This window comes from Hermetia illucens, chromosome 2, assembly GCF_905115235.1.
Source record: "Hermetia illucens chromosome 2, iHerIll2.2.curated.20191125, whole genome shotgun sequence".
Classification (NCBI taxonomy): Eukaryota; Metazoa; Arthropoda; class Insecta; order Diptera; family Stratiomyidae; genus Hermetia; species Hermetia illucens.
In genome coordinates, this window is record NC_051850.1 from 140,841,546 (window position 1) to 140,867,259 (window position 25,714).

The window sequence follows — 25,714 nt, forward strand, 5'->3', positions numbered from 1 at the left end:
CGGAATAAGTCAAGTGAAGGCCTTCCAATTAGCGACGTATATACTACCCTCAAGAATATGTATTTACCTGGGAACAAGTCATCATTTTAGGAAATCAAGAACCAGCGGAAAACAAGCGTATTTTGAATTGCACCGCCGCATTTCCATCTCTAATTATGTCCTATTTACAAATCTTCTTGAAGAGAGAGTCGTAGTCCTTTGGATTTCAATTTTGAAACAACCTCGAGGATGATTTCCGCAGAAGCCTCCATTAGTGACCACGATAATAGCCCCGGGGTTACAACTCCTGCAAATACTCCAACCTTTGTTTGAGGACTGTGATACCGCCACCGATACTTATGTTATGCACAAAGCTGGGGTGTGCATGGAGCTAGTGCAATTGAACAGAGGTTTCGCAATTAATTTAACAATGAGTGAATTTTCGTGGAGGTGGGGAGGAACCAATGGAGTTTATTTGTCTTGTTTGCGGAAAATATCGGACCGGAAGTCAGTGCGGAGTTGAATTAAAAATAAAGCTCAAAATGCTATGAAGGGTTTGATGTTTCTAGAATAGAAATGTAACAAGCGATATAAAACACATACAGTGAAAGGAATATTGGCCCATTGTTTGATAAGTCTTCCTATGGTTGTCAGCCAGCAAGCTCTAAACTTGAATAGCAGATACCAATCTCAGCTCAGCTTAACGCTATCCTAATCGAAAACTAGCTGTGAACCATAATGCATAGCTAAGAAAATCACTACTTAATGCCATCGCATTAAACCACTTAAAAGAATGTGATGTTTACGACAATCTCCCGAAAACACATCCCCAAAAATTCAATGTGGTATAAATTTGAACCATATAAAAGGGATTTTATCATGCTTGAAAATTCCACTTGAACCCTCATGCACCCTTCAAAATGTCCTTCATCTCATCAATAGACGACCACAACACGACGATGATGTTGATGAGGACGATAGCAAAAATCTTCGGGAGAACGAAAAATTCCTTGTTCGACTCCTTGTTTTGCAACGACTCGATGGGAAATGAATTTTATGGGTTGATTCCAGGGGACCTGTAATATGGTTGTTGCTATCCCCGTTCTTCCGTGGCTTGCATTAATTTCAATGTATACGATGGGTTGATTCATCTCGAGCAGTCATAGAGGAGCCACCTCTCAGGCCGTTAAGGACTTTTCTGTTAAGTACCCAGTCCGTCGTACTGGACAATGGTTGTGGAGTGTTGAACAGACAAAGGAGAAAATTCACGTCTGAATCATTCACTCGTTGGCGAAATTGTTTGAAAACATGTTCAAGAGCTGTTTTGTACCTTTTTCGATTTTTTTTATTTTATTTACATTTTTCAAGGGTGAAAGCCTTTTACTGACAAGAAGCTGAATGCTTGGCCTCCCTAATTTGCTGACACCTGCAATGATGAAAAAAAAACCACAATGGAATCATTAATTCTCTACTCAAACCTTGGAATTCGAATTTAATGGAAGATGTCGATAGTGTACTCACGGAATCAATAAAACTTGATATTCATCAACTTAAGCGAGTGTTGAACTCTCCTCTGCGGACTCCAAAACATTGAACAATCCCTTTTTAATAGATTCGCTTGCATTCAATCTAAAATGCAATGAATGTGGGTGTCCTTTGGAATCGAAAATGATTGCAAAAAATTTACTAGTCGCAGAGCCTTGAAATAATAATCATTCAAAAATATTTGTAGGGAACACGATACATTGTGGAAGCCAATCAATTTTTTTCGAAACGATTAAATAGAAATGCCACCAAAGGCCAAAAAGTCGGAAACAACGAGGGGGTCGAAAAAGAAAAAGAGCACTGAGAGCCTCGAAGAGGAAAGAGTAAATCATCAACTTATAACCCAATATAATTCCAAATATCCTTTTTTTCAGAAATCAACCTCCAATGCAACCCGAAGGACAAAGGACAACTACAGTGTTTTCGTTTTGAACATCCAAACCGACGGCATCCAATCAATCTTGAAGGAATTCATCGCCAAAGCAAAAAGTCACAAACGTCTGGCTGTGGTTCCTATTGTCTTGAGCGAGGTTGAAGAAGAAATTTCATTAGAGAAAGGTTTTGTCTTTCACTTAACTAGCAGGTGATATGAAAAACCAACGTAATTTCCGAAACGACATTTTCCAGGGAACACAAAAACCCCTGAAAAATCTGTGGTAGAGGAAGATGAGATCACTGTAAGTAAGGCATCAACTTATCATGCAAGTCCCGAAGAGATTTTCGCCAAAACAGAAGCAAAAATAGCTAAATGCATTGAAGACCACGATATCCTTCTGGCTCAATTGGACTCCATAACACAATTAGATTTACTTGATTACTGGCGGAAAGAGGTGCAGACTTTATTGAAACCCGCAAAAGCTGAAAAGGGCGGGAAAGGTGGCAAAGGTGATAAAACTGCGAAAGGTGATAAAACTGATAAAAGTACAAAAGATACAACTAAAGCAAAGGGCAAGGGAGGAAAAGACGCAAAAGGGAAAGATAAGAAAGAGGATGATGCCAAGAAATCTGAATTCGGAGATGAAATTTGCCAGCTTGGAACGATGCCAACTGTTGAATTTATTAGCAAACCTTTCTCGCAATTCAACGCTGCTAACAGGGATAGCAGAGCTTTGCAGGTGAGCAGAGATTTAAATCAATTGGTTCACTTCCTTTGATTTCTACTTCCTGATCGAAGTCCAAAAGATTGTATTAGAGTTAATGTAATATTTATGAATTCACTATAAAATGTGGACCTTATTATGAATGTTTTATAGGTTTATTTCAAAGATTTTATGACCCATAACTGCAGTTACTAAAAGTGCGATCATTAGCTGTATTCTGCCAAATGGGTTGCAGTATGAACATACTTAGCATCTTTTCTTGGCATTAACAAACGAAACCCAGATCACGGGAAGTTACATGTAGAGCTTGGAGAGTCGAAGGTATCTGCTCTTGCGTTTAAGTCCGGATGTAATTTAGAATCAAGGACGAACAACCATAGTCTCTTTCGACACAGACCCTCGTGGCTTTTCGGATGGATCATCCACAACAAACTTCAAATTCAAGTGCTGATTAAACGTGGTTGATCTTTTGGTCGTACGCCCTGCCGAATTTCCAGCAGGCTCAGTGCACGAATAATATGGAACCAATAACAAAGTGATGGAAACTATAATAGCTTGTGTCACACAACATGTTATCCAGCACATTTTTAAGGTTTTGTGTAAAACAACACCTTATTAAAATCGGTTTACTATCTGTCTGTCAGTCTTTTTTTTTTCATAGATAGAGGTGAAAATCTTACAAAGACACTGCCGCGCCTGATTCCAGCAGCATGCGCGATTCTCACCCGCTAAAACCACCTCCACTTTCTCCTTCTTCCTTCCCTGCTGAATCGCCGCAAAGTATTACTTCGGGGTGGACTGCACTTTAAGCAACCAAACCTTCCGTTCTTCGCGTCATCCTTGCGCTCTTCTGTATACTTTTGATTGCAGAGTTCACCACACCAGTTTTTCTCCGACTTCAGCATTTCCCCGACGATGTTCTGCGTGCTTAGGTTGATTTTCAGGGAGTCTGAGTAAAATCATGGACAGTGGAACATAACATGTTCCGAGTCCTCAGGTGTGCAACAATACTCAGAACAAAAGGGAGAATCATCCAGCCTGAATCGGTGCAGATACTTCCTGTAACCACCATGACCTGACAGGAATTGCATCAGGTTGTAGTTCATCTCGCCGTGTCGTCGTTGGATCCACTCCTCAATACGGGGAATCAAAGTGTGGGTCCAGCGACCCCTCTGCGAGTCATCCCATCGTTGGTGACACTTTTCCAGCGACTCTCGTCTTGCCGCTTTTTAGTATTCTGCATCTTTTTCAGGTGGATTCATTTTCCTTTTCTCGAACAAGCAACGTGTCTCACTTGCTAAAACGTCTATCGGAATCATTCCCGGAATAACACGCTGCGTCGCCTGACATTGTTCTGAAGGCGCTGCACACCCTTAGTCGCAGGTAATCTGCGAATGCATATTGGGCCTCCAATGTTAGACATCATCCGTGCTAATGATACGCTGGTTTTTGCCGCTTTCTCACAGGCATAATTCAGGTGTCCCTTGAAATTGATTCCAGCGTCAATCATTTCCCCCAGGTATTTGATAACGGGTTTCGAAGTGATGATGTGACCGCCAACACGAATATTAACCATTTTCCTCTTTCTACGGTTGGTAATCAAGACCGCCTCCGTCTTTTGTTCCGAAAGGTGAAGCTGAACCATCCCCAGCCACGCTTTTATGGCGCTAATGGTTTCGTTAGCGTACATTTCAACGTCTTCAGGTTGTTTCGCGACAACAACCACAGCTAGATCATCTCCGGAACCGATTATCGTGGCCTCCTTTGGCACGGGAAGGAGAAGGACCCCATTGTATATCACGTTCCACAGGAGAGAACCCAACAATGAGCACTCTGGTATTTCTGAAATGACGGTGTACAGCCTGGATCCCTCATCCGTGTCGTACAAAAGTGTCCTCTCCGAAAAATAACTGTCGAGGAGCTTAGTCAAATAACTAGAGACAGCCGTTTTAGCCAGTGAGCTTTCTATCCACTCCCAGCTAACGGATTTGAACGCATTTTTGAAGTCCAACGTAACCACGACACAGCATTTTTTAGACGACATCGCGTCTCGAGCCAGCTTCAAAACAACGTCTGCGGCGTCGATCGTTGAGTGGGCTTGCCAAAATCTAAATTGTCGCTCCGATAATCCATCTTTTCTATCAATCAATCAATCATCTATTCAATGATAGGGAGCAGTCTATTGTAGATAGCCCTTTCGGGCATCTTTCCTGCCGTGTCGATAAGACAAATCGGGCGGTATGATGATGGATGTCTTGGGTGCTTATTCGGCTTCGGAAGTAAAACTAGTTCGGGGTCGGGTGAAACTCCACCGACCATGCATGTTTCAAATGCGCTGATAAACCCGTCGGGTCTAGCTCGAAAACATGCATCCCGCAAGCCCACGATCCCTTCATTTCACCAATAGTTTCAGCGCTTTTTGCGACGGCCTGCCGTCTCGGCATATCAGCGTCGCATGCTCTCGTTATGCGTCCCATCATTTGCTCTACCTTTTCCATAGCTGCACCACCGGGATTGTGGCCTCCCAATAGCATCTCTATAAATTCATCCTCTTCAAACTTTTTCACGGACCAACCGGGATTTCCAACTCCACGGAGACGCACATCGGCGCATGGCACATATGGCCTGGCCCTGTCCCACGAAAGTGGAAAAATTTCCCGTATTTGCAAACACCAAGTCTCCGCAAAACCCTCCAGCAGGATACGACCCTTGGTGTTCGTAATGTGACTACCCCAATCCACAGGCCACCCGCTATGATCTTGGGATTTCGCCTTCTTGCATCCGAGACTAGCATATCTAGCATTCATTCGAATCCTGCTATTTTCGTTCTTGGTGGAGCGTACCAACTATATATGTAGATACCAGCTATTTTTGCCCTGACGAATTCAACTCCATCACTTCGTCAATGGCTTGATTTTCACACGCCCATATTGCCGCCTTGTCAGCTATATGTGCAGTCCAGGCACTGCTCTTATTATTCCGATAAGTCTGTTTGTCTGTCTTTTTTTTTGTTTTTTTAAGGAGGTGGAAATCTTCAAAAGCTTGCGGGATTTCTACCCACTGAAACCGCCCGCGACTCCCTCCCTGCCCCGCGGAACCACCATAAGGTATTACACCACGAAGCGGAATCAGCTCACTCTAGCTTAGTCACCTTTCTTCTATACGCGGCGCACGTGACCGCGCTTTTCTCCTCTGCCTGCAGTTTGGTTTGGATAGATGCGATCATGGAGTTGACCGCAACCCAATTCTCTTGGTGTGCTACAATTTTCGGCACCAGATTTTCTGGTCTCGCACCTGTCCTAGAGTCTCCTCTAAATTCCTCCTTTCATCCACAAATCTCGAACAATGGAAGAATACACTAGATACATGCTCTAGATCCTCTGGGACTCCATCGCAATTTGGACAGTCGGGTGAGGTCTCCAATTTAAACCTATGCAAGTATTGGCGACAACCCCCGTACCCCGTGAGAAACTGGCTGAGATTATAATTAATCTCACCGTATCGTCTCTCCAACCACTCCCTGATGGCAGGAATGAGCCTGTGAGTCCACCGACTCTTTCCCGAGCGTTACCACCGCTCTTGCTATCTATTTATGGATCTCTCCCTCTCAGCCTTCTTCGTCTACGATAAGGGAGAGATTGGCTTTGCATTGTATATGTTCGCCATCACATCTGCCAAGATGTCAATGTGCATCATTCCAGAGATGAGGAATGCTACATGCTCATGCGTCCTGAAGACAGAGCATACCCTCAGGGCTGTCCTCCTGTAGACTGCACTCAGTTTGTTAGTGTTAACTGTAACCTACTACGTCTCCCTCCAAACTGGGGTCCCATAGAGCATAATTGAGGTTACTATCCTGGCTATAAGCAATCTAGAGGTATGCCGTGGCCCTCCGACGTTCGGCATCATCCTTGCAGGGGCCATACTTGCAGGTGATGATTTGTCGGAAACAGACTGCACGTGTTGCTTATAGCTGAGCTTCATCTATTACCCCCCCCCCCTCCCCCAGTATTTGATGGTCGGCTTGGAAGTGATGTGTCTGTCTGCCCTTCTGTCTGTCTGTCCGTCACACGCATCTTTCTCGGAGACGGTTATAGCGATTGATACCAAATTTGGTGGGAAGGTGGGAACTATGAACGCTCACACATCCAGTGAGTTACATCTTTTTACGTCGAATTTGAGGGGGTGTGGGGGATGTCCCCATATATGCAATAGGAGGGTGTAAATTTTTTTTCATCAAATATAGTCATGTGGGGTATCAAATGAAAGGTTACTGTTAGTACTTTCCTTTATACAGGCCATCCACTCTCTCAGGAATTTCCTTCACACGCGACCGGTTCGGACCAGACCGGAGAATTACAAAATGGTCACTTATTTCAAAAGTCCATTCCCAAAGAACGAAAAAATGAAGTATGGAGAACGCGAAATGGGATCAAAAATTAAAAGTGTTCTGGGATATGCCCCTAAGTAGAGACGACTCTAACCTCTTAGATGACGGGGTCTGTGAGAAATTATATGTGAAAACTCATTATAGAGAGGGGATGATCGGCAAGTAGTTCCAACCCCGCGGCAGGAAGATAATATCAAGCTAGTAAATTTCTATCAAAAAGCCGTTGCTCACTTTCTCGGACAGGAGAAATGGGAGTCGCAAAATAAAGAATATAAGCTCAAGTCAGATGAGTTTATGAGCGAATATTTTAACCTGGGTCATATGTCTGAAGTTCCAAAAGAACTCCAGGGGGACACTAGTGGGTGTATTATATCCCGTATCTGAGCGTGATTTATCAGGAAACAACTTCAACGAAATTGCGGAATGTATTTAATGCTTCCAGGTCGACATCCAATGGGGTTAGCCTGAACGTGACCAGAAGATCAAATAAATCGTAGGATCTTGTGGACAATTAAGCCTGAGAAAATAATTAGAGAATTCTTCTTAAGGCCAGTTACTTATGGGTTGGACTGCGCGCCTTGGCAAGCCATTCGCGGCAAAAAAGCTTTGGTAAACCGAAATAGTTCTGCTGGCTCTGGACAAACTTGCGCGGATTTCATCATCGTAGCTGTTATCGGTTGTGATTTTCGACCCTGGATAGGAGAAATTAACAACGGTCTCAAAGTTCAAGTCCCCTATTTTTGTTGCTCTCTCGGTTCTCTTCTTTGGTTTTTGGCGCTGGCGTTGCCACCATGTACTTCGTCTTGCCTACATTAATGTGCAGCCCAAGATCACACGACGATCGGCGCCTGCTCGATCTGAATGTACATCGCGGATTCCTGTCAATATCAAGGGCATAGATCAATAGTTCAACGGGCTCGAAGAAGCCTCTCGTACTTACCTCAGCACCGCGAAGGTTAAAAAGGTTGTATGATAGGGCATCCCCTTGTGTTAGACCGATGTTGATGTTAAATAGTTTTGAGAGTGATCCTGCTGTTTTCATCTGGCCTCGCACATTGACCGGGGTCAGCCTAGTCAGTCTTATTAATTTCGTCGTGATGCCGAATTCTCTCATGGCCGTGTATAATTGTATCCTGCCTATGATACCATAGGCAACATTGAAGTCGATTAAAAAGTTCTGCAACGTGATACTTCTATAATTTTGCATTGTGTGATATTTCCCTTTTTGTGTATGGAGCAAATAACGTTGCTAGTCGTCACGAATTGATTCTCTGTCGCACGCAGTTAATGAACCACTTAGTATATTTGGTCGCCTCCGTATTTAACCAATTCAGTTTGATTTTTTAGCCGATACGGGATACGGGCTCTTTCTTCCCTGCTTGGTGGTGGCATTTGTCCGTCGTTTTCAGTAGGCGGGACCTCCAACTCTCCAACTATTTTCGTTGTTGTGCAGTTCACTAAAGTATTCGCTCCAATATGCCCATAATAATAATAATCGTTGGCGCAAAAATCCATATTGGATCAGGGCCTTGAAGTGTGTTAGAGCACTTCATTCAAGACCGTAACGGTACACTACAGAGTAGCCTGTAGGAGGCCAATATGCCCATGCGACCGGAAATCAGATTTTCTCCTTTATCTCGGCAAGATGAGCAGCGCGCATAGCACAGGAGTAGAGACCTATGCATAGGATTACTCTACATTATCTGCCGAAAAAATTATTTGCGGAAACTGGCTCTAATGGGGGGAAAATTTTCCTTGGTGATCTCAGTCTCAAAGCACTTGATTCCTTTAGCTCCCGCAAGAAGCTATATAGGCTCTACACTTTCACTTGGTGAATAGTCTCCTAAAATTTATACATCTAACCAAAATAATAACTCCACTATCCTAAATTTCCTTTTTCAGAAATTCATTACAGATCATCCTGAAAGTGGACCAATGCTCTATATACTCCTCATTGGTTCGGTTTCTTCGGAATTTTGCCTTCAACTCCTCAAGTATGCATGCCTTTGCCCTGAAAATCAAATTGTATCTAATCTTTCCTCCCTAGAGAAAAATATCCGCTAGATGCATGCATTACCATATGCCCAAATGGCTACAAAGGTGGCACATTTGAATCGCTTAGCGATATCCTCGCTCATCACGACGAAACTAAATCGATGAATCTATGCAGCTATGTTTTCCCAAATCTATCCAAATGTGAGGCAGCAGAAAGAAGGGAAGAAATTTATAAAGAAATTTGTTGGATGTTGTATGACGTGGAAACATTGAAGCGTCAGTATGCGAACTACCTTGCAAACACAAAAGAAATTGATGTAGGCATGAAGGATGAAGATTGCAAAGTAGCCATGAACTTCGAATACGTTGAAGCTATGCCAGAGAAACTTGCTGACTCCCTTGTTATCCCCCTATTTTTAGATAGTCTTCTTGACAGTGTTGCACAGTCTATGAATGGCTTTGACACGGAATCACCTCAAAAAGCCAACACCAACTCCGTTCCTCAACTTCCTTACATTGACTTGTATGGGAAAAAAGCAGTAGAATTCAAAAACGAAATCATGAGAAACATTGCTGGCAGCGATGGTATTAACCAGTTCCTCTATTTCAAGTGCATGCAGCAAATTCACAAGTGCAGTTTTCCAAGTAGAATTTGGACTGACATCAACTGCTTGCGTCGAACATCCTGTAACCATTCTACAACTACTACAAGCAAATGGGGATCAATATCGACTCTACCTCAAAATCATGACATTGCCTATGTCGAGCTTCTGACAAAAGATGCTATCGCTCAGCGTTTGGACAACGTCGTGAGAATGTACGACTATAACTTGGCGGAGTACTCCATGCAAAGGGACGAAATCGACATATGTTTTTTTAATTCGTCCGAACAATACCAGGAGACAACGGACTCCTCATATATACCGACAAAGGTTTGCTTTCGTGACTTCTGCAAGTACGTAGCTGAGGAAATCAAGGAATGGCTAGACGAGCAAGAAGTTCTCTACGAGAGGCAACTAATGCAAATTAAACTGCAAAGACGGTCAAGAAATATACAATTTGAGGAAATCAGTGACCACGACTTCTTCTTCGAGCCGTCGTTGAAGAAAACAAAAGGACTAAGTCAAGAAAAGAAATCAAAAGAAACAGTAGAGCCAGCGGAAATAACTTCTCAGGTAAAACAGAAAGTGAATTTATAAGAAAATTGTGAATCAATTCTTCATTATCGCAGTCACTTCCCAGCGACATCCTCTCTGACGCTGTTTTGAAGGATAAAGCATCACAGAAATCGAAAATTAAAACACCCTTCTTTGTCTACAACATTGGTGACACCCGTCAACAAATCTTTTCAACTCGTGCAACATTCCGGACAACGGGAGGGACGGTCCAACTAGTAGAAGATAAAGACGCATTCGGCCACATCCTGCTAACTGTTGACCTGGACTACTTTGGCAACCATTTCCTTTGCAGCCATACCTATCCAACACCCAACGAAACACCTTTCATGAGAATCCTTTGCAGCAATTCCTCCGAGATCAACATTCAGCAGGTTTCGTCAGAAATGAAATCAAGTCCCAGCTTGGGTGAAATGTCCCAGATATCAACTACAGAGGATGGGAGGGATTCGGCTCATTTTGAACTCAGAATTGGCTGGCCCACGGGATTAGAGATCAAAACTATTCATGATTTGGAAACAGGTTCTATCGTTGCTATCGAGCAAACACTTAATGATAAGACAAATTCGGAATCGAAACGGGTATTTTACTCCAATGGAACTGTTGCCGTTTATTCTAGTGATGGCTTCGTGGACATTCTGACTTCCAATGGAACTATATATGAAGCGATGCAAGTCAACAATTCTAGTTTAGATGCCTTTACAACTTATAGTGGTGATGAGGGGCTTGAAATTGATCTGAAGCAACACATGTTCGAAAAGGAGCGGTTTGAACAGTTCAAATTTGATATTGTCAGAGACAAATGCAAAATTACTACCCCGGATGGTTACGTATTTGAGACTTTTCCCGGGAATATGGTAATTCGCTTGGCTCTTGCGGAGGATTGCAAACGAGGAAATACTGATGGTAACAGAATCCCTTTCTGTTAAAGCCTCGTTTGCGATCATACATATTTGCAGAACCTTAAACAGTAAAATATTTACAAATATAATTATCAGAATATTTTGTCCTTCTTGCGTAGGTACGGGAAAACCGAAGGCTTCATCTGACCGAATGGTGTGACTATGCCCTTGGGGAATGGTACAGTAAGCTTGAAGGCGGTATTAAGTCACGATGGGTCGATAATAAGTACGAAGTCTACTATCAGGATGGAACTCTAATAACGAGTTTCCTTTATGAAGAACCATTAAAAGAACAATATTTTTATGGTAAATTCTAGCAATCAATTATCATTTGTTAACTACATTGACATTCAAGTATACTGATGTATTCCGGTGAAAGCACAAAGAGAAAGATGACCAGACCAGACAGGAGCTGTATTAGTTCATAAACGAGCAACGAAATATCTACCAAAAGGAGAACAGAGATCCAAATCGAGGTACCCAGGCGTTGAAACGTGCATCCTCCATGATGTCCACAGGGGTGTCTCTAATGGGTATCACCTTGGGCCAGTTAAAAATTAGTTACTTGTGACGAGTCAGTACCGGAACCCTTACGTAGGCGGCATTGACCAGATGATGTTAATATTTACCTCATTGAATTTCGTACCTGGTACCGGTATGTCCTCCGTCCGGCTTGCGCCATGTGCGTGCGGTGTTATGCGTCAATTCAAAGGGCCTTCTCGCGTTCTTGGGAAATACGGCCAAATGCTGTTCATGAAGAAACCACTAAAGGCAGTTGTCTCTCTGCCGTTGGTCCGTAACTGCTTTATCAGGGGCATCAAAACCATGCCAACTGCGCACAACACATAGTTCTACACTGCCAATAAATTTCAGGTATCTCTGTTGACGTGGTGGATCCTTGATTGGTTTCTGATCAGAGGTAAGTGCCAACGATTTGTGCTCCATTGAAATCACCATGTCTATGCCTTCGATAATATCATCGAAGAACTTGAAGGCGACATAGATAGCTGCCAAATTCCTATCATATGCGCCTGTGTGTGCCTAGCATACTGTGCCCTTTATATGTGAACAGTTCCGCTCGCTCCAAGCCTAGTAATTTAGGAACTACCGTCCTAAGCCATTCGGTCATACCCGTCGTGGCACAATTCTCCAACATTAGACTTGGTCGAAAGTATATACCATCCAACAAAAACCTGCCATTCCATGCTTCTGCTAGGCGATAAGAGTTCCTGTACAAGGCTTGTGTAGAGTAGCCTGCCTAACACTCTTGACTGTATAAACACAGCTAACGTCGATTCCCCGGGTTCTTATTTTTATTCCAGAGCTGCTCTCGAGAAGCTGCCTTTAAAATTTGGGTTTGGATCTCTTGGTAGCATTTCTTTCTCGCCAGCTGATCTCTGCTGTTTCCCTCTCCGTTAGCTCTGCTGGCGGAAGCTTACATCTCCCCTCAGTTTTCTTCCCACTTCAGTCCTTCTCGCAGACAGCGCAGATAGCTTAGTTCCTCCTCCTAACGTCTGATGAACCAACCTTAGGACATCCTCTGGTTATCTGTATTATGGACATGAGGTGTTAGATATCACTTCTTTGTTGATTTTTTTTTATAAATATCTCCTTTAGGTTTACATGGATATAGAGGACAAGAAACTAACAGCCCCCCATAACACAGTAAGGCCAAACTAACTCACTGAGGCCACCTGGTATGAGTAAGACTCAACCCATTATGCTTAATTGTTGTTGATATCCACCGACTGAATGTTTCAGTAGTGGGAAATTTGGCTACTGTGGCAGCAATTACCAGAACAGATAACAGTGAAGTGACAAAGTGGCACTCGATCCTTTTCGGAATAGTTTCAATCTCGCGGAGTCACCATCAAGAATACTGTTGTCCCTTAGCAACCCAGATTCGGCGCGGTGTTCGGAAAAGAACACAGATCGTTTTTTTATGCAAAGGCAATATGGGAAGGGGAAATTGGAATTGGGATATACACCGAAACATACGGGTTGTGGCAAAGGGCAATGAAATACGCACGAAGGTATTTAATTGCCGCCTAAGTACCGATTAAAGTGGTAGAATCGAAAAGTCGCAAGCCCGAACAAAGAAAAGACAAAAAAGAGTCCGTTCAGAAACAACAATTATTTCCAAGAAAGAAAACATATCCTACGCCGACATATCCTTCGAAGTGTGAGAGCGGATCCACTATTAACTTACTTAGGATGGATGTGATGCTAGAATCAAACAGATTCAGCAAAAAGTTGATAGATAGTTTCCCTGGCAAAGTGGAAAAGGAAAGAGGGCATGCGGTTTGACCTCGGTCAGAGAGCAGTTGATAGCAGCAATAGAATTCAAGGACTTGGACGATGTTACTATGCGTGAAAATAATTCGGTTCCGCTAAAAGAACAAGTAAATCTTAACGAAGTCGAGCAGAATATCATAAAAAGCATACGCCATGGTTCATGGAGCCTTAGCTACCCTGCGCGTTTCTCCTCTATATCTCGCTTTTTTTCGCCTCAAGAATCACTTGAATGTAACATGCTACTCTGCTCCACGCATCTACACTCTGCAGCATGCCTCAATTATAGTGTCCAGAAACAACTCACTTCCTTCCCACGACAGGTGATGGTGCTTCTTCCTTTCTTCCTTTTGTATGATAGAAGAGAAGGATTGTTTGCAAAGAAGACTGAAAATATCCGTGTCCACTGAGCAGCTAGGTTAAGAGTTAATAGTCAGCCTCACTGCTTTCGACTGAACCACACGTCTTTCATGAAATGAGATGAGGTCTATCTACTCTTCGATTCTCTTTCCCACAATTGCTGCCATGCGCTGAGAGTAAGGGAGTGGTAAACATCGGTTCCGCTATGCACTATTATTGAAGTAACCCGCATACTATGCTGCCCTCGAGTCCCGTATAGCAGGGCCCGGTCTTTTAAATGGTCCCATAAAATGTAGCCTGAAATATGAAAACAATATTCCAGCACCTTACTCAAATCACACCACCTCTCTAACGTCACAAGGAGCACCACTCATTAACAGTTGTGACTTGTGTATCGCCTCGCCACGTATTGTGCAATTTCCCCGCTGTGTCCAACATACTGAGAAGACGGTATGCTGACAGTGCATCGAGGTCATCTTTGCAAGTTCCAAGTTTCAAGTTCCATACTAACGAGTATTTCCTAAATTTGTATGCCTTAAAAATATGGGTAAACCATGCTTCATTTAAGGGCCCTGGCATTAAAGTATCCTCCAGCTAGATCTCCCCCTACTGCGTGTTCATTTTCTAGCTTATTTCGTAAAGATTAGTATAGATTAGTGTGGTGTGGGGTGAAATCTAAAAAAAGTCACTGCCGCACAAGGAACCCGAACAAAACCATCTCCTCGGCCATGAGTCATACTCGCAAGTTGACCATATCTCCCACTAAGATGGCAGCAGTGCAGGATACATCGGCATACCACGATGGAAAACTCTTATTTCGGTACCGCTTCTGTCCTGCCCTTTGCAGAGCAGGTGAAACGGCTACGTGAGGCTAATACAAATCAATCTCAACCAGTGTGAGGCAGCTCACGACTGGCCCTCAAAACCTTTCGAAAATCTAAAGTAGAATATGCGACTAGCGCCAAAGCAATGGTAGCCTTGCTTGAGTAGAAGATACGTCTGGTAATGCGCGATATGGACGCTACAGTGAAGTTCAAGAGAAAGAGAACCTCCCCATTTCACTGCCTAAGTGTTTCGTCACACAAAAACTGTTTCGCTCGAAACGTTTCACCATAGGGTCAAAGCTCTTACTGCAGAAGACAATGATGGTGCCAGTCCTTATGTATTCCTCGGAGACTTGGGTTCTTAGCAAGAAAAATTGCGAACTCTTGACCGCATTAGAGAGAAGAATCCTGCGGAGAATTTTTGGCCCTCCTACATGAGGATGGACGATTCCGTAGCCTACATAATGACAAAATCTATGAGTGATACCATGACCGTGTTGCGGATACAATGCAGCTCAATAGGTTACGGTGGGCGGGTCACTTAATCCGCATGAATGAGGTTGATCAGCCCGGAAAGTCTATAAGGGCTATATCTATGATAGAAAAAGAAGACGAGGCAGACCCTGCCTGATGGAGCAATGGCGTAGGTCAGGACGCCAGGCAGCTTTTAGGGATATCGAATTGGTGGACCTCGGCGCAAAACCGGGATGTCTGGAGTTCCTTATTAAGGCAGGCCTAGACCGGATACCGGTTGTTGCGCCGTTGATGATGATGGTGAAAAATCTTTCGAAAAGACTGGTACACATAGCTCTAGCCTCTTCCTTTACTCAACGATTGCATTCGCTACCGCGCCTTTCTCGCCTCCTCTCTCTCAACCTGCACTGAATCTACCCTACCACCCTCCGGTGCTACTCTTCCTCCCAATGTCTGTTCTAGACTCTTCCTTTCTTCTGCGAAGGTAGGGCAATGAAAGAAAACATGTTTGTTGAAACCAAAATACCGTCGTAGCTGGGACAGTTGGGTGAACTGTCCAATTAAACCTACACTGCATGAGATCATAGTTTATCTCACAATACGCTCTCTCCTTCTACGGCTTGATGCTAGGAATCAATAAGTAGGCCCATCGACCCTTTTCCGCCCGTTCTCACCGTTGTTGCCATCTGCTTAACAATTACTCAGGAGGAACTATCGGACCCCTTGGTGCAAACATTTTGCAAGTCCTCACATCTATCATTTCTCCAAGGTATAGTATAATTCCTGGTTTTGAAGTGATGATATGCTTTCCCATTTTGATACGGTCAGTGGTTTCCTTACACCGCTTCGTGATAAGCACCACCTCTGTTTTATCCTCCGCGAGTGCAAGACCTGCAGCTTTAAGCCACTTCTTTATAATAGTGATGCTTCAGATGAATATAATTCCACATCCGGCAGGTTTTTTCAAAAACCATCACTGCTATGTCATCGGCATAACCCACTATTGTGTGTGTATTTTGCATGTCAAGAGTAAGCACAATATTTGCTAATGCCAACTCTCTCTCGCTACAACAGGAAGCAGCCTGTTGTAGTACAACAGATCTACAGCAAGTTATTGGTATGTCCTGGCTGTCCTAACTTCTACTGTGGAATAAATTGTAATATTTAATTTAGAGACATTTGATGATTCAGAAGCTGAAGGGACTGAGTTCACGTCATCCTCAAGTTTCACGGAGCGGAATATTTTCACCTTTGCTTTCTTCGGTTCCAACCGCACTATCCAATGCCTCTAGACACTCTCCATTTATGAGGAGTAGAAAAGGTTAACTGTTTTCCTGAGGTCCCTCCTCCTTGATCAGCACCCAGCCATCCATGGGAATTCTGGGGTTTTGAAAACACGTGGATTGCACCAGCTTGTCGTTATCCATGATGATCTTCGACAACCACATGTGAACCTCCAGCCTCCAGAAAATCTCGCCGCATGGGTTATCTTGAGCTTTACACACGAACCAAGAAAGTTCCTGAGAACTTGATGTAAATGTAAATAACTCCTCGCCGAAGGGTTTTGCAATGCGTGCCTTGTCGGCCGATCGTTGACGCTTCACTATTTGCAGAGGACGCTTGGCGCCCAAACCTTTACACACTCTGCTCCTCTGGTTTTGTTGTTCAACCTCATACTGAAACCGATTGCATTTGAAGGCGGTAAGTTCCCAGCCGTTTAATGTTGTATTCCTCGTATGGTATTTGGCAAGGTCCTTTTCATCCCGCTCGTCGACAGTATCGGCCTCCTCCAGTCAAATCGATGCGAAAGGCTTATGGGGGGATACAGACTGCAGTTATCAGCCTGTCAGTAGAGACAGTGTTCAAAATACTAGCGGCGGGCAGAGTGAAGATAAGCTGGGTCAACTGTCGGCTCAGAGAGCAAGTGGACATGAAGAGACGCTTCAAGTGCTTCGACTTTAGGCACATAGCCGCAACATGCACCAGTGCCCACGATAGATCAAAGCGGTGAAGAAAGTACGGAGGAGATGGACATATCGCCAAGGAGTGCACAGCTGACCCAAAATGCATGTTGTGCGAAGGAAAGGAGGCCATCGACAACCGACATATTGCTGCCAGTAGCAGATGTCCAGTGTTCAGGAGAGCACTAAATACAAGGCCCAGATGAGGTTGATTCTAATGAATCTCAACAACTGTGTAGCGGCGCAAGACCTCCTCTCACAGACCCTTTGAGAGAAGGGAATTGACGTTGCGATCATTTGTGCAACTACGGCGGTGGTGTCTGAACCAGGGACCAGACCGGTAAAGCAGCGATATGAACGTGCACCGGGCAGGCCATTTAGGAAGTTATGCAACGTCCGGAAGCTGGTTTCGTGAGGGCAAAGTTGGGCAGGATTCATGTTTACAGCTGTTACGCTCCTTCCAGCGCAACTCGTGCGCAGTACGAGGAAATGCTGCACCATTTGGTGCTGGACGCAAGCAGTCATACCCCGCAGCAACCACCAGGTGATCTTTATTAAAGTCGTAATTGGGCCAAGTGGCGGGTTGAATGCTCACAGAAAGCAACTAAGGATGCCGGGCTGGACGACGAGGGCGTTCAAGCAGGATATGTTCTCTGAAGCTCAGGCGGGTCATGACGACCTGAATGACACGGTGACCGAAATGGCATCGAGAATCACGCGATGGGTGAACGAGGCATTCGAAGCTGCTATGCCCCGTAGGCGATAGTGTGCAAGCAAACAGCCAAACTATTGGTGGAATAGCAAAATTGCGGAGCTAAGATCGGCATGCCATCCAACAAGAAGGCAGTTCCAGCGATCCAGTGAAGACATGATCACGAACGGGATTATAGGACGTTGCGTGACAGAATAAAGGAGGCCATTCGTAGGAGCAAAAGAGATCGCTTTAGGCGACTGTGTGTATATGCGAACATAAACACCTGGGGCATGGCCTACAGGCTGGTTATGAAGAAGTTGCAGGGGCAAAGGTCGCCCCAGGTGACCTGTCTACGGCTTCTATGAAAAATTGTAGCCACGCTCTTTCCTCACCATACGGGAAGCAGGTATAGGAGGCCCAATTCAAAGTGGATGTAATACCTAGCGTTACCGAAGTGAAACTTCGGAAGGTCTGCGGAAGGATCGGCGATGGAAAGACTCCGGGTTTGGATAGCATCCCTAATAAAACGCTGAAGCTGGGGGACCAGACCTGATTAGTTCATAAATATCTCCGAGGCGTGTATGGCGGAAGACGTATTTCCTCCACAATGGAAAAGACAAGAACCCGTCAAGCCACCCGGGGACCCAGCATCCTATCTGTTGGTTAGACATCATGGAGAAGATGTTCGAGCGCATCATCTACAATAGATTGCTCCCAATCTTGGAAGACGGGAATGGTCTCGCGGATGAACAATATGGGTTCCGGAAAGCTCGCTATACTGTTAGCGCGGTGGGAAGAGTGGTGGACCTGACTCGAGAGGCAATGCTTTCTGGCAAGTGCTGTGCCGTGGTGACGGTGAATGTAAAAAATGTATTCAACTCCACCGATTGGGGCCGCATTAAGGAGCCATTGGCCAGAATCAATGCACTTGGTTACTTGGTTAAGCTAATTGAAAGTTACCTGCCAGACAGAGCTCTCTGGTACGGGACGGACGACGGGGCCAATGAGTACATCATCACAGCGAGGGTATCACAAGGCTCGGTGTTAAGCCCTCTGCTCTGTAACGTGGATGTGGAGGTTTACGCCGCTGAGACAGTCATGGCTGTAAGGTCCTGGCTTGAGGGAGCCGAACTGAACCTGGCGGAGGAAAAGACGAAGGTTGAAAGCCATATGATCGTCTAAAAGCCAACCATCAAATACCGTGGCGTGACTCTCGATGCCAGGCTGAATATCAAAGGACATATATCGTACGCCTGTGAAAAAGTGGCATAGGCCACCACGGCCCTTGCCAGGATTATGCCGAACGTAGGTGGGCCAAAACAGTGTAGCAGGCTGCTGATAGCTGGGGTAGTGCAGTCCATATTGTTGTACACGTTGCGTGTGTGGGCGGAGGCTTTGAACAACTACAGAGCTAGAGGAGGATTAATTCTGCCTATCGTCTAACTGCGCGGAGATGGTCCCTATTGTCCTGTTAGCGAGAGAGATGCGAGCCTGTATGGACGGAGGCAGGCGGGTCCATCGGGAACGGAAGCAGATCACCGGTGAACGGCAAGAGAGGAGTCACATAGACTCTGACAACGACGATGGAATGGGTCCTCGAAGGTTCGGTGGACATACAAGCTTATTCCTGATATTAGGGAATGGTTTGACCGACGACACGGGTAAGTGAACTATCACCTCACGCAGTTTCTCACTGGACACGCTAATTGCTACCGAACGTATCTGCATCGTATCGGTGTGGATGATTCCTCCATCTCAGAGAACTCGGGGCATGTGCTGTTTGAGTGCCCGTGATTCCGGGAGGAGAGAAGAAGCCTGAGCGAGGCCGTGGGAGTCGGCATGACCCCCAAAACTTAATCCGGGAAATGCTCAGGTCGGAGAAAAACTGGACTTCGGTCATCCACACAATTATGCGGATGCAAACCCAACTGCTGAGGGAAGCACGCACAAGAAGAACGGAAATGGAAAGGCTGTACTCTAAAGACAGAATGGAGCCGCTGAAGGAAGCAAAGAAGCGGAAGGCTGCAGAGTTAGAAACATGAAGGCCCACTGAAGGCAAGCCCCCCTAGCGAAGTAATGCCTAAATGGTGATCCCGTGGGACAAAGACAGGAGAGAGGTGAGGGTGCTTTTTTAATGGGTGTGAATCCCACATTACTTCAATACCAACTTTGACGTTCACACGGAAGAGCTGGAATGGATGTGTCCAAGATTTTTTAACACCTCCGTGTATTAAAAAAAAAGTATCGGCCTCCTCATTCTTGTCGGTTCTTGTTCCTTGGGCCCATATCTTAGTCCCAAGAATAATTATGGAAAAATGTCCACCTTAACTAGCCTGCTCACGACGCTTACTTGAAATTGAAGGTAATCAGAGTTCACATTCCAGAGACCAAGCTCCCCACACGTCGTGCAATTCTCGACGTATGCCATTCGAACTTGGTTTGGAGTGCTATTAGCCCATTTTCTAGCGCAGGGAGGACGGTTCCCGGGCTGTTGCCTCGGTCCATCTTCCGGCAGATCCCATTGCCCCTAAAATATGAACAGCAGGGAAGCAAATTCTCGTCGGCTAGATGAACCTAAATGAGTACAGGATTCAATGAAGCAAGGAGAATGACAAGTGAAACGAACTATGGAATCACTAGAATAGACTCTTAGAGGGGAGTAGACGTTCTCCAGCCAGACATTCACATCACAATGCGGCAAACAGTAACAAGAAAACTGACGAAAAAGACATGAAAACTAATTAAATAGCCCTTTATGTATAATTAGCTATTACTGGCGTAGCTTTTGAATCATCACAGAACGGTATATTACCTAGAACTTTCAGCAGTATCTATGTATCTACCCCTTCTAAATGATAACGACTTGTGCACATTATTTAAGATATTCATGAGTTATTTTATATACCGAACAAGGGAAAGATTGATATCACCTTTCTATTTCAGACGAATCCGAGTCCATTGACATTCTTGAACTTCACGAGGAATCGGATGCTAACCAAAGTGCAACTGTAATCGCTGGCAACGTTCTGGATAAAGTTGGTTGACACGAAAGCCATAATATTTCAATCCTTTTCACATTATCCCCTCCCTAAAACAGATCCTAGGCGACGTGGCAGAGGAGCACTTCACAACCTTCACTCGCACATATAAAATGCAGCATGAAAAATATGCCTTCGTTGAATTCGAAAAGGATCAAGCGAAAATCTCCTGCCCCGATGACATCAACATCATCATACGGAGTAATGAACTTCAAATAAATATTAAAAAGGAATTCTTTGTGAACTGCGCTCCTGGAAAGTGCAGCGTTCGCGGATGCAAGTATCCGGATCAGCAGAAGTAATGCCATCATCTCCATCATCCATTGTGGTGATGCTCATTCCGTGCCTTTATAAATTTTAATGCGATTCACTGTAAGCCAAGATGCAAGTGCATTGTAAAATACAATTTATGTGGAAAAATTGTGATTTCCCCGTTGAGCCATGAAAAGGATATTTCCATAGCGTGGAAACTGCTGTCGCGATAGAAGATACGCTTTCGATGGCATTGAAATGAATCTTTAATAAAATCATCTTGGCTTCAGCTAGTTGCATAAAGTTGCGAAATCTGGGAGACATTCTCATTACAAACTTATGCTGTTCGGAATAGGAGTTTACCATTTTAATTAAAAATTTGAATTTTCTTATCCTTATTGAAATGAAAATGATTCGAAGGCATCGAGATGAAAATAATTTGTTTCAGCTCCGTCGAGGCGGCTTTTGAATTCGACTCCGAAGTCGAACCATTTTTGAATATTACTTCAGGAGTTGACGCCGAGCTGAAGGTTAATCAAAATGGGAAGCGCCAGTATCTCTTCAAGTCAACCAGTTGTCGACCGAAGTTTCTGAGCTCCCAAGAAAAACGAATAGTCCTAGATCACCATTTTGAAGGTAGCCGCAGTAACTATTCAGTCTTGCGACATTTTTCTAACAAAACTGCTTTTCGAAGGATATGAAACGCACAACAGATTGGAAGTAGATCATCTAATGGATTGTTTACATAAATCAAACTGCATCGTAAAATCTACAGACGAAAATGTTACAATCCTTCAGCCTATAACCTCATACAAGGACCACTTCAAAATGCCTATCCCCAATTTAGATAAATTTATGGAAAAATTCGTTCACAAGGGACAGCCATGTGATGTAATCCGGACTCAAGGTTTTGATCCGACGAGCCTGATGCCGAATCTGATGACCCTTCGGTAAACTAAAGCTGCCAGACTTCTAAATATAGCAACATTAATTCATCCTGAATATTTACTTATTTCCAGAACCTTCCTTATGGCTACCCAATATTTTCGTCTGAAACATCCATCAACTGCCGAAATCTTCTCCAGGAAAGCTACATCTCTCGATGATGTCTACTACAGTCAGGATTTCGGTGAAAATGTGTGGAGAATTTTAAACCAAGAAGCTCTCAGGTAAGAAAAAAATTGAATGAGTCCTGAGAAATAGATAACAAGGAGGACCGCGTTCTATCTCAAAGTCCTATCCCTTCAGAGACATCTTGAGAAGCAACTGTCGGAAGTTTGGTGAAGTTATCAAGACCAAACTCTCTTGCAGAAAGCATTTAAAGTCTTCTTTAGAGCTTCGTGCCCGGCAAAATGCAGTAAATAGACATTGTCATCGTGGTGGTTAGAAGACCTGTGTAATCTCAGGAAGATGACCAGAAAGGTCTTCAACATCTGAGGATATATATGTGTGTGTGTGTGTTCTGTGGGGGAGAAGCTACAGCTTCTGAGCACTCAGGCCGTGTTGGCCCATTGTACTCGCCACCCCTGTCTAACGGAATATTCCGGATTCGTTAACGTATCGCAGGATTTCCGTTAGGGGATGTGAGAACATCGGCTCCAAAGATCTGATGCATCCATAGGCGGGGCATTCATAGGAAATGCTCCATGCATTCCGCTTCATCATTATAGGAGGGACACGTATCATCTTGAGTAATTCCCATTCTGAATATATGCCCAGCTAGTGAATTATGGCCTATCAGAATGCCCCCAATACACCTGCAAATCCTCCTGCTTTTCGACAGGATTAACTTTGCGATACGCATGTTCGGTTCTGGCAGGAAAAGTTTGGTGTGTCGAGCAGCATTTAGGCTCTGCCACCTGTCATTGTGGGAAGCTTGTACGGAGTTTTTGAAAACAGACTTAGCCAATGCTACTGATACTCCAATTGCTGGTTCCGGTCCCGATATAGGGGAGATTGACCCCTCTTTCGCTAAAGCATCCGAGATTTCATTTCCCTCTACGAAACAGTGACCAGGTACCTAGAGTAGTTCCATCGTATTGAATCTAGAGATAAGAGTTCAAACGGTTTCTGCATTGCTGAACGATTTTCGAGGTGATCAAAGAACTACTCAACGCCCTCAATGCAGCTTGGCTATCACTGCAGATTGCGATGTGCCTGCCCTTCAACCGCTCGTCAATCACCCAGTTTGCCGCCCTTAGGATAGCATAAACTTCGGCTTGAAAAACCGTTGCATATTGTCCCAAAGGAAAGGCCCACTTCTCGTTTTTATTCGAGAGGTAGATTCCTGCTCCAGAGCCCTCTTCTGTTTTTGAGCCATCGGTGTAGAAGACTTGCATATATCCCGCCACGCATTCCCTTGGGACTTCCCAGTTCTCTCTACCCTTCAGGGTAACTTCATATCTTCTACCAAACAGATGTATGGGGACACGAGAATCGGAAGGCATTGTAAGAACTGAATTCAGTCCTCCCAGTAACTCTTCCAATGCTCTGTGCCCCCACATCCGTTGTTGCCCCATAGATCTAATCGAATTATGGTAGTCTATGAGCTGCTCTCATTGCAGTGCTTTGAAAAAATATATCCAGGAGCTGCAAATTGACTAACGCATTTAAATCTGCGCCAGATGTTGTGCACATGGCACCAGTGATACTCAGACACACAGTTCTTTGCGGTGCCGCTAGTTTACGGTGAAAACCTTTTTGTCTCACCTTAACCCACCACACTGCGGTTGCATAAACGAACATCAGCCTAATGATAGCAACGCACATCCATATTACCACATGAGACCTAAGTCCCCATGTCGAGCCAAAGGTCCGCCTGCACAGCTCATAAACTGTGAGAGCTTGTTTCATATTTTCCTCTACATGTTTATTCCAAAGAAATTTTTTATCTAGAGTGACTCCCATATATTTCACTTCTTCGGAGAGTTGAAGGGTAGTACCCCCCATCTCAGGGAGGCAAAGTCCATCCAGTTTTCTCCTTTTTGTGAATAACACCATTGTGGTTTTATTTGGATTAACTGAAAGACCATGTCTGAGGCACCAACTGTCTATCAAATCAACGGCACGTTGTATATTGCCAAGATCTCGATCAACAGCAAGCACAGCCACGTCATCAGCATAAGCTTGAGCGTGTATTGGCAAATTTTGCAGTTCGCATAGTAGTGAGTCGATCAGCAACTCCACAGAAGTGGCGAAAGCACACCTCCCTGAGGGGCAGTCCTTCATTGCTTCTGCAGTCAGATAGCGACCGACACCCACCTCAGCGCACAGCAATCTTTGCGTTAGCATAGCATGGATTCACTTAATTAAAGCATCATCAACACAACGCTCTCTGGTGGCATCACAAGGTTTTTGAAAAGGCGCACAGTCAAAAGCCCCTTCAATGTCCACGAACACCCCCATCGCGTACTCATCATTCAAAGTTTCATCCTCTATCTTTGTGACCAAAGAATGAAGGGCAGACTCACAGGGCTTTCCACGCTGGTAAGCATGTTGGTTTTCATTAAGTGGGTGCGACCTAAGTGCATTCCCACGAATGTGACGCTCCACCAGTCTCTCCAAACCTTTCAGCAAGAATGAAGTCAAGCTTAAGCTGTCTGGAGTTCTTTGGATTAGAATAGTCATCTTTCCCAGGTTTCGGTATGAAGACTATCTTAACCTTTTAGGTCGCTCTAAGTGCCCCATACCCTCCTTTAGCACTGCCAGATAGATGCCATCCAGGTGCTTTGAAATGTTCAAAGGACAGTATGGCAGCTCTCACCTTTTCTTGGATAACAACCGCTTTCGCAGTGCTCCAGTTCCTCTTGCACCACTTGTGTGTTGAAGGGGTTGCAAGAACCGTTAACTCTCCCCCTGCCACTTCTCTCACCCGTTCTGCCGGGTGCTGTACTTCCAGGAGGGTCTGTACTGAATCCAGTCTGGAGCTCGTGAAAGTACCATCGGGTTTTCAAGAGAGTCCAACTTAGCCGACTCACCCCTTTTAAGGACTCTGTACAGTCTTGAACTCTATCTTTCGCCTTCCAGTTCCTCACAGTACGCTCTAAAGAAGTCTCGTTTCGAACACCTAACGAGCCTCTTATATTCACGCTGTGAGTTTCTGAAATTCGTTGTTTTCACTTTTGCAAGCACGGTTCAGAAGTCGACTGGTTCATTTTCTGAGTTTTTGCAGTTCTAGGTTTCACCAAGGAACCGTTTTACCGCTTTGGCCTCAGGAAATAGGCCAAGCCTCATAGCACTGTAAAAGTGTGCAGTTCAGTCTCTTCAATTCATCTTGCAGCGCCAAAGGAGTCCTTAGTCGCCTAGGGAACTGTACTGAACTGTACTCTGTTGCCAAGAAGTTCATTGGACTTTGTCCAATCCGTTTTCCTAGGGTTCCGTCTTTGTACTGTAGACTGTTCGCCCGCAATAGTCAGATTGAATTCTAGGTATCGATGATCTGACAGTGAGACCCCGTCTAGTACTCGCCAGTGTATAATCATCTCTAACAACTTTTAAGTACAGATTGTTAGGTCAATTACTTCACTTCTTCTGGGCCCCACAAACGTAGGGGTGCACGTGACTTCTTACCACTTGGAGAGTTATAGTTAGAGTTATATCCTTTGTTTCCATCTACCATTTTTGGACATTCTTAGTGTAGTAGTAAACTACCACAAACTCCCCCACCACGACAAGGTAGTGTCCGAGGAGGAGCTGATAATAGACACTGGCAGCCATATAAGGACTACCTGAAA

General features: G+C 44.5%; 1 protein-coding gene across 1 annotated transcript in view; it reads left to right on the forward strand.

Moving 5' to 3' along the window:
• Positions 1-1,715: 1,715 nt before the first annotated feature.
• The window catches only part of LOC119648579, a 31,133-nt gene continuing 7,134 nt past the window's right edge, over positions 1,716-25,714 (forward strand). The window contains exons 1-12 of the mRNA XM_038050349.1: positions 1,716-1,847; positions 1,899-2,082; positions 2,152-2,639; positions 8,917-9,008; positions 9,062-10,184; positions 10,241-11,041; positions 11,206-11,392; positions 20,635-20,726; positions 20,789-21,027; positions 21,430-21,617; positions 21,676-21,931; positions 22,001-22,150. Of these exons, the coding sequence (XP_037906277.1) occupies positions 1,767-1,847; positions 1,899-2,082; positions 2,152-2,639; positions 8,917-9,008; positions 9,062-10,184; positions 10,241-11,041; positions 11,206-11,392; positions 20,635-20,726; positions 20,789-21,027; positions 21,430-21,617; positions 21,676-21,931; positions 22,001-22,150 (3,881 nt within the window). The 5' untranslated portion in view covers positions 1,716-1,766. The remainder of the gene's footprint in view (positions 1,848-1,898; positions 2,083-2,151; positions 2,640-8,916; positions 9,009-9,061; positions 10,185-10,240; positions 11,042-11,205; positions 11,393-20,634; positions 20,727-20,788; positions 21,028-21,429; positions 21,618-21,675; positions 21,932-22,000; positions 22,151-25,714) is intronic.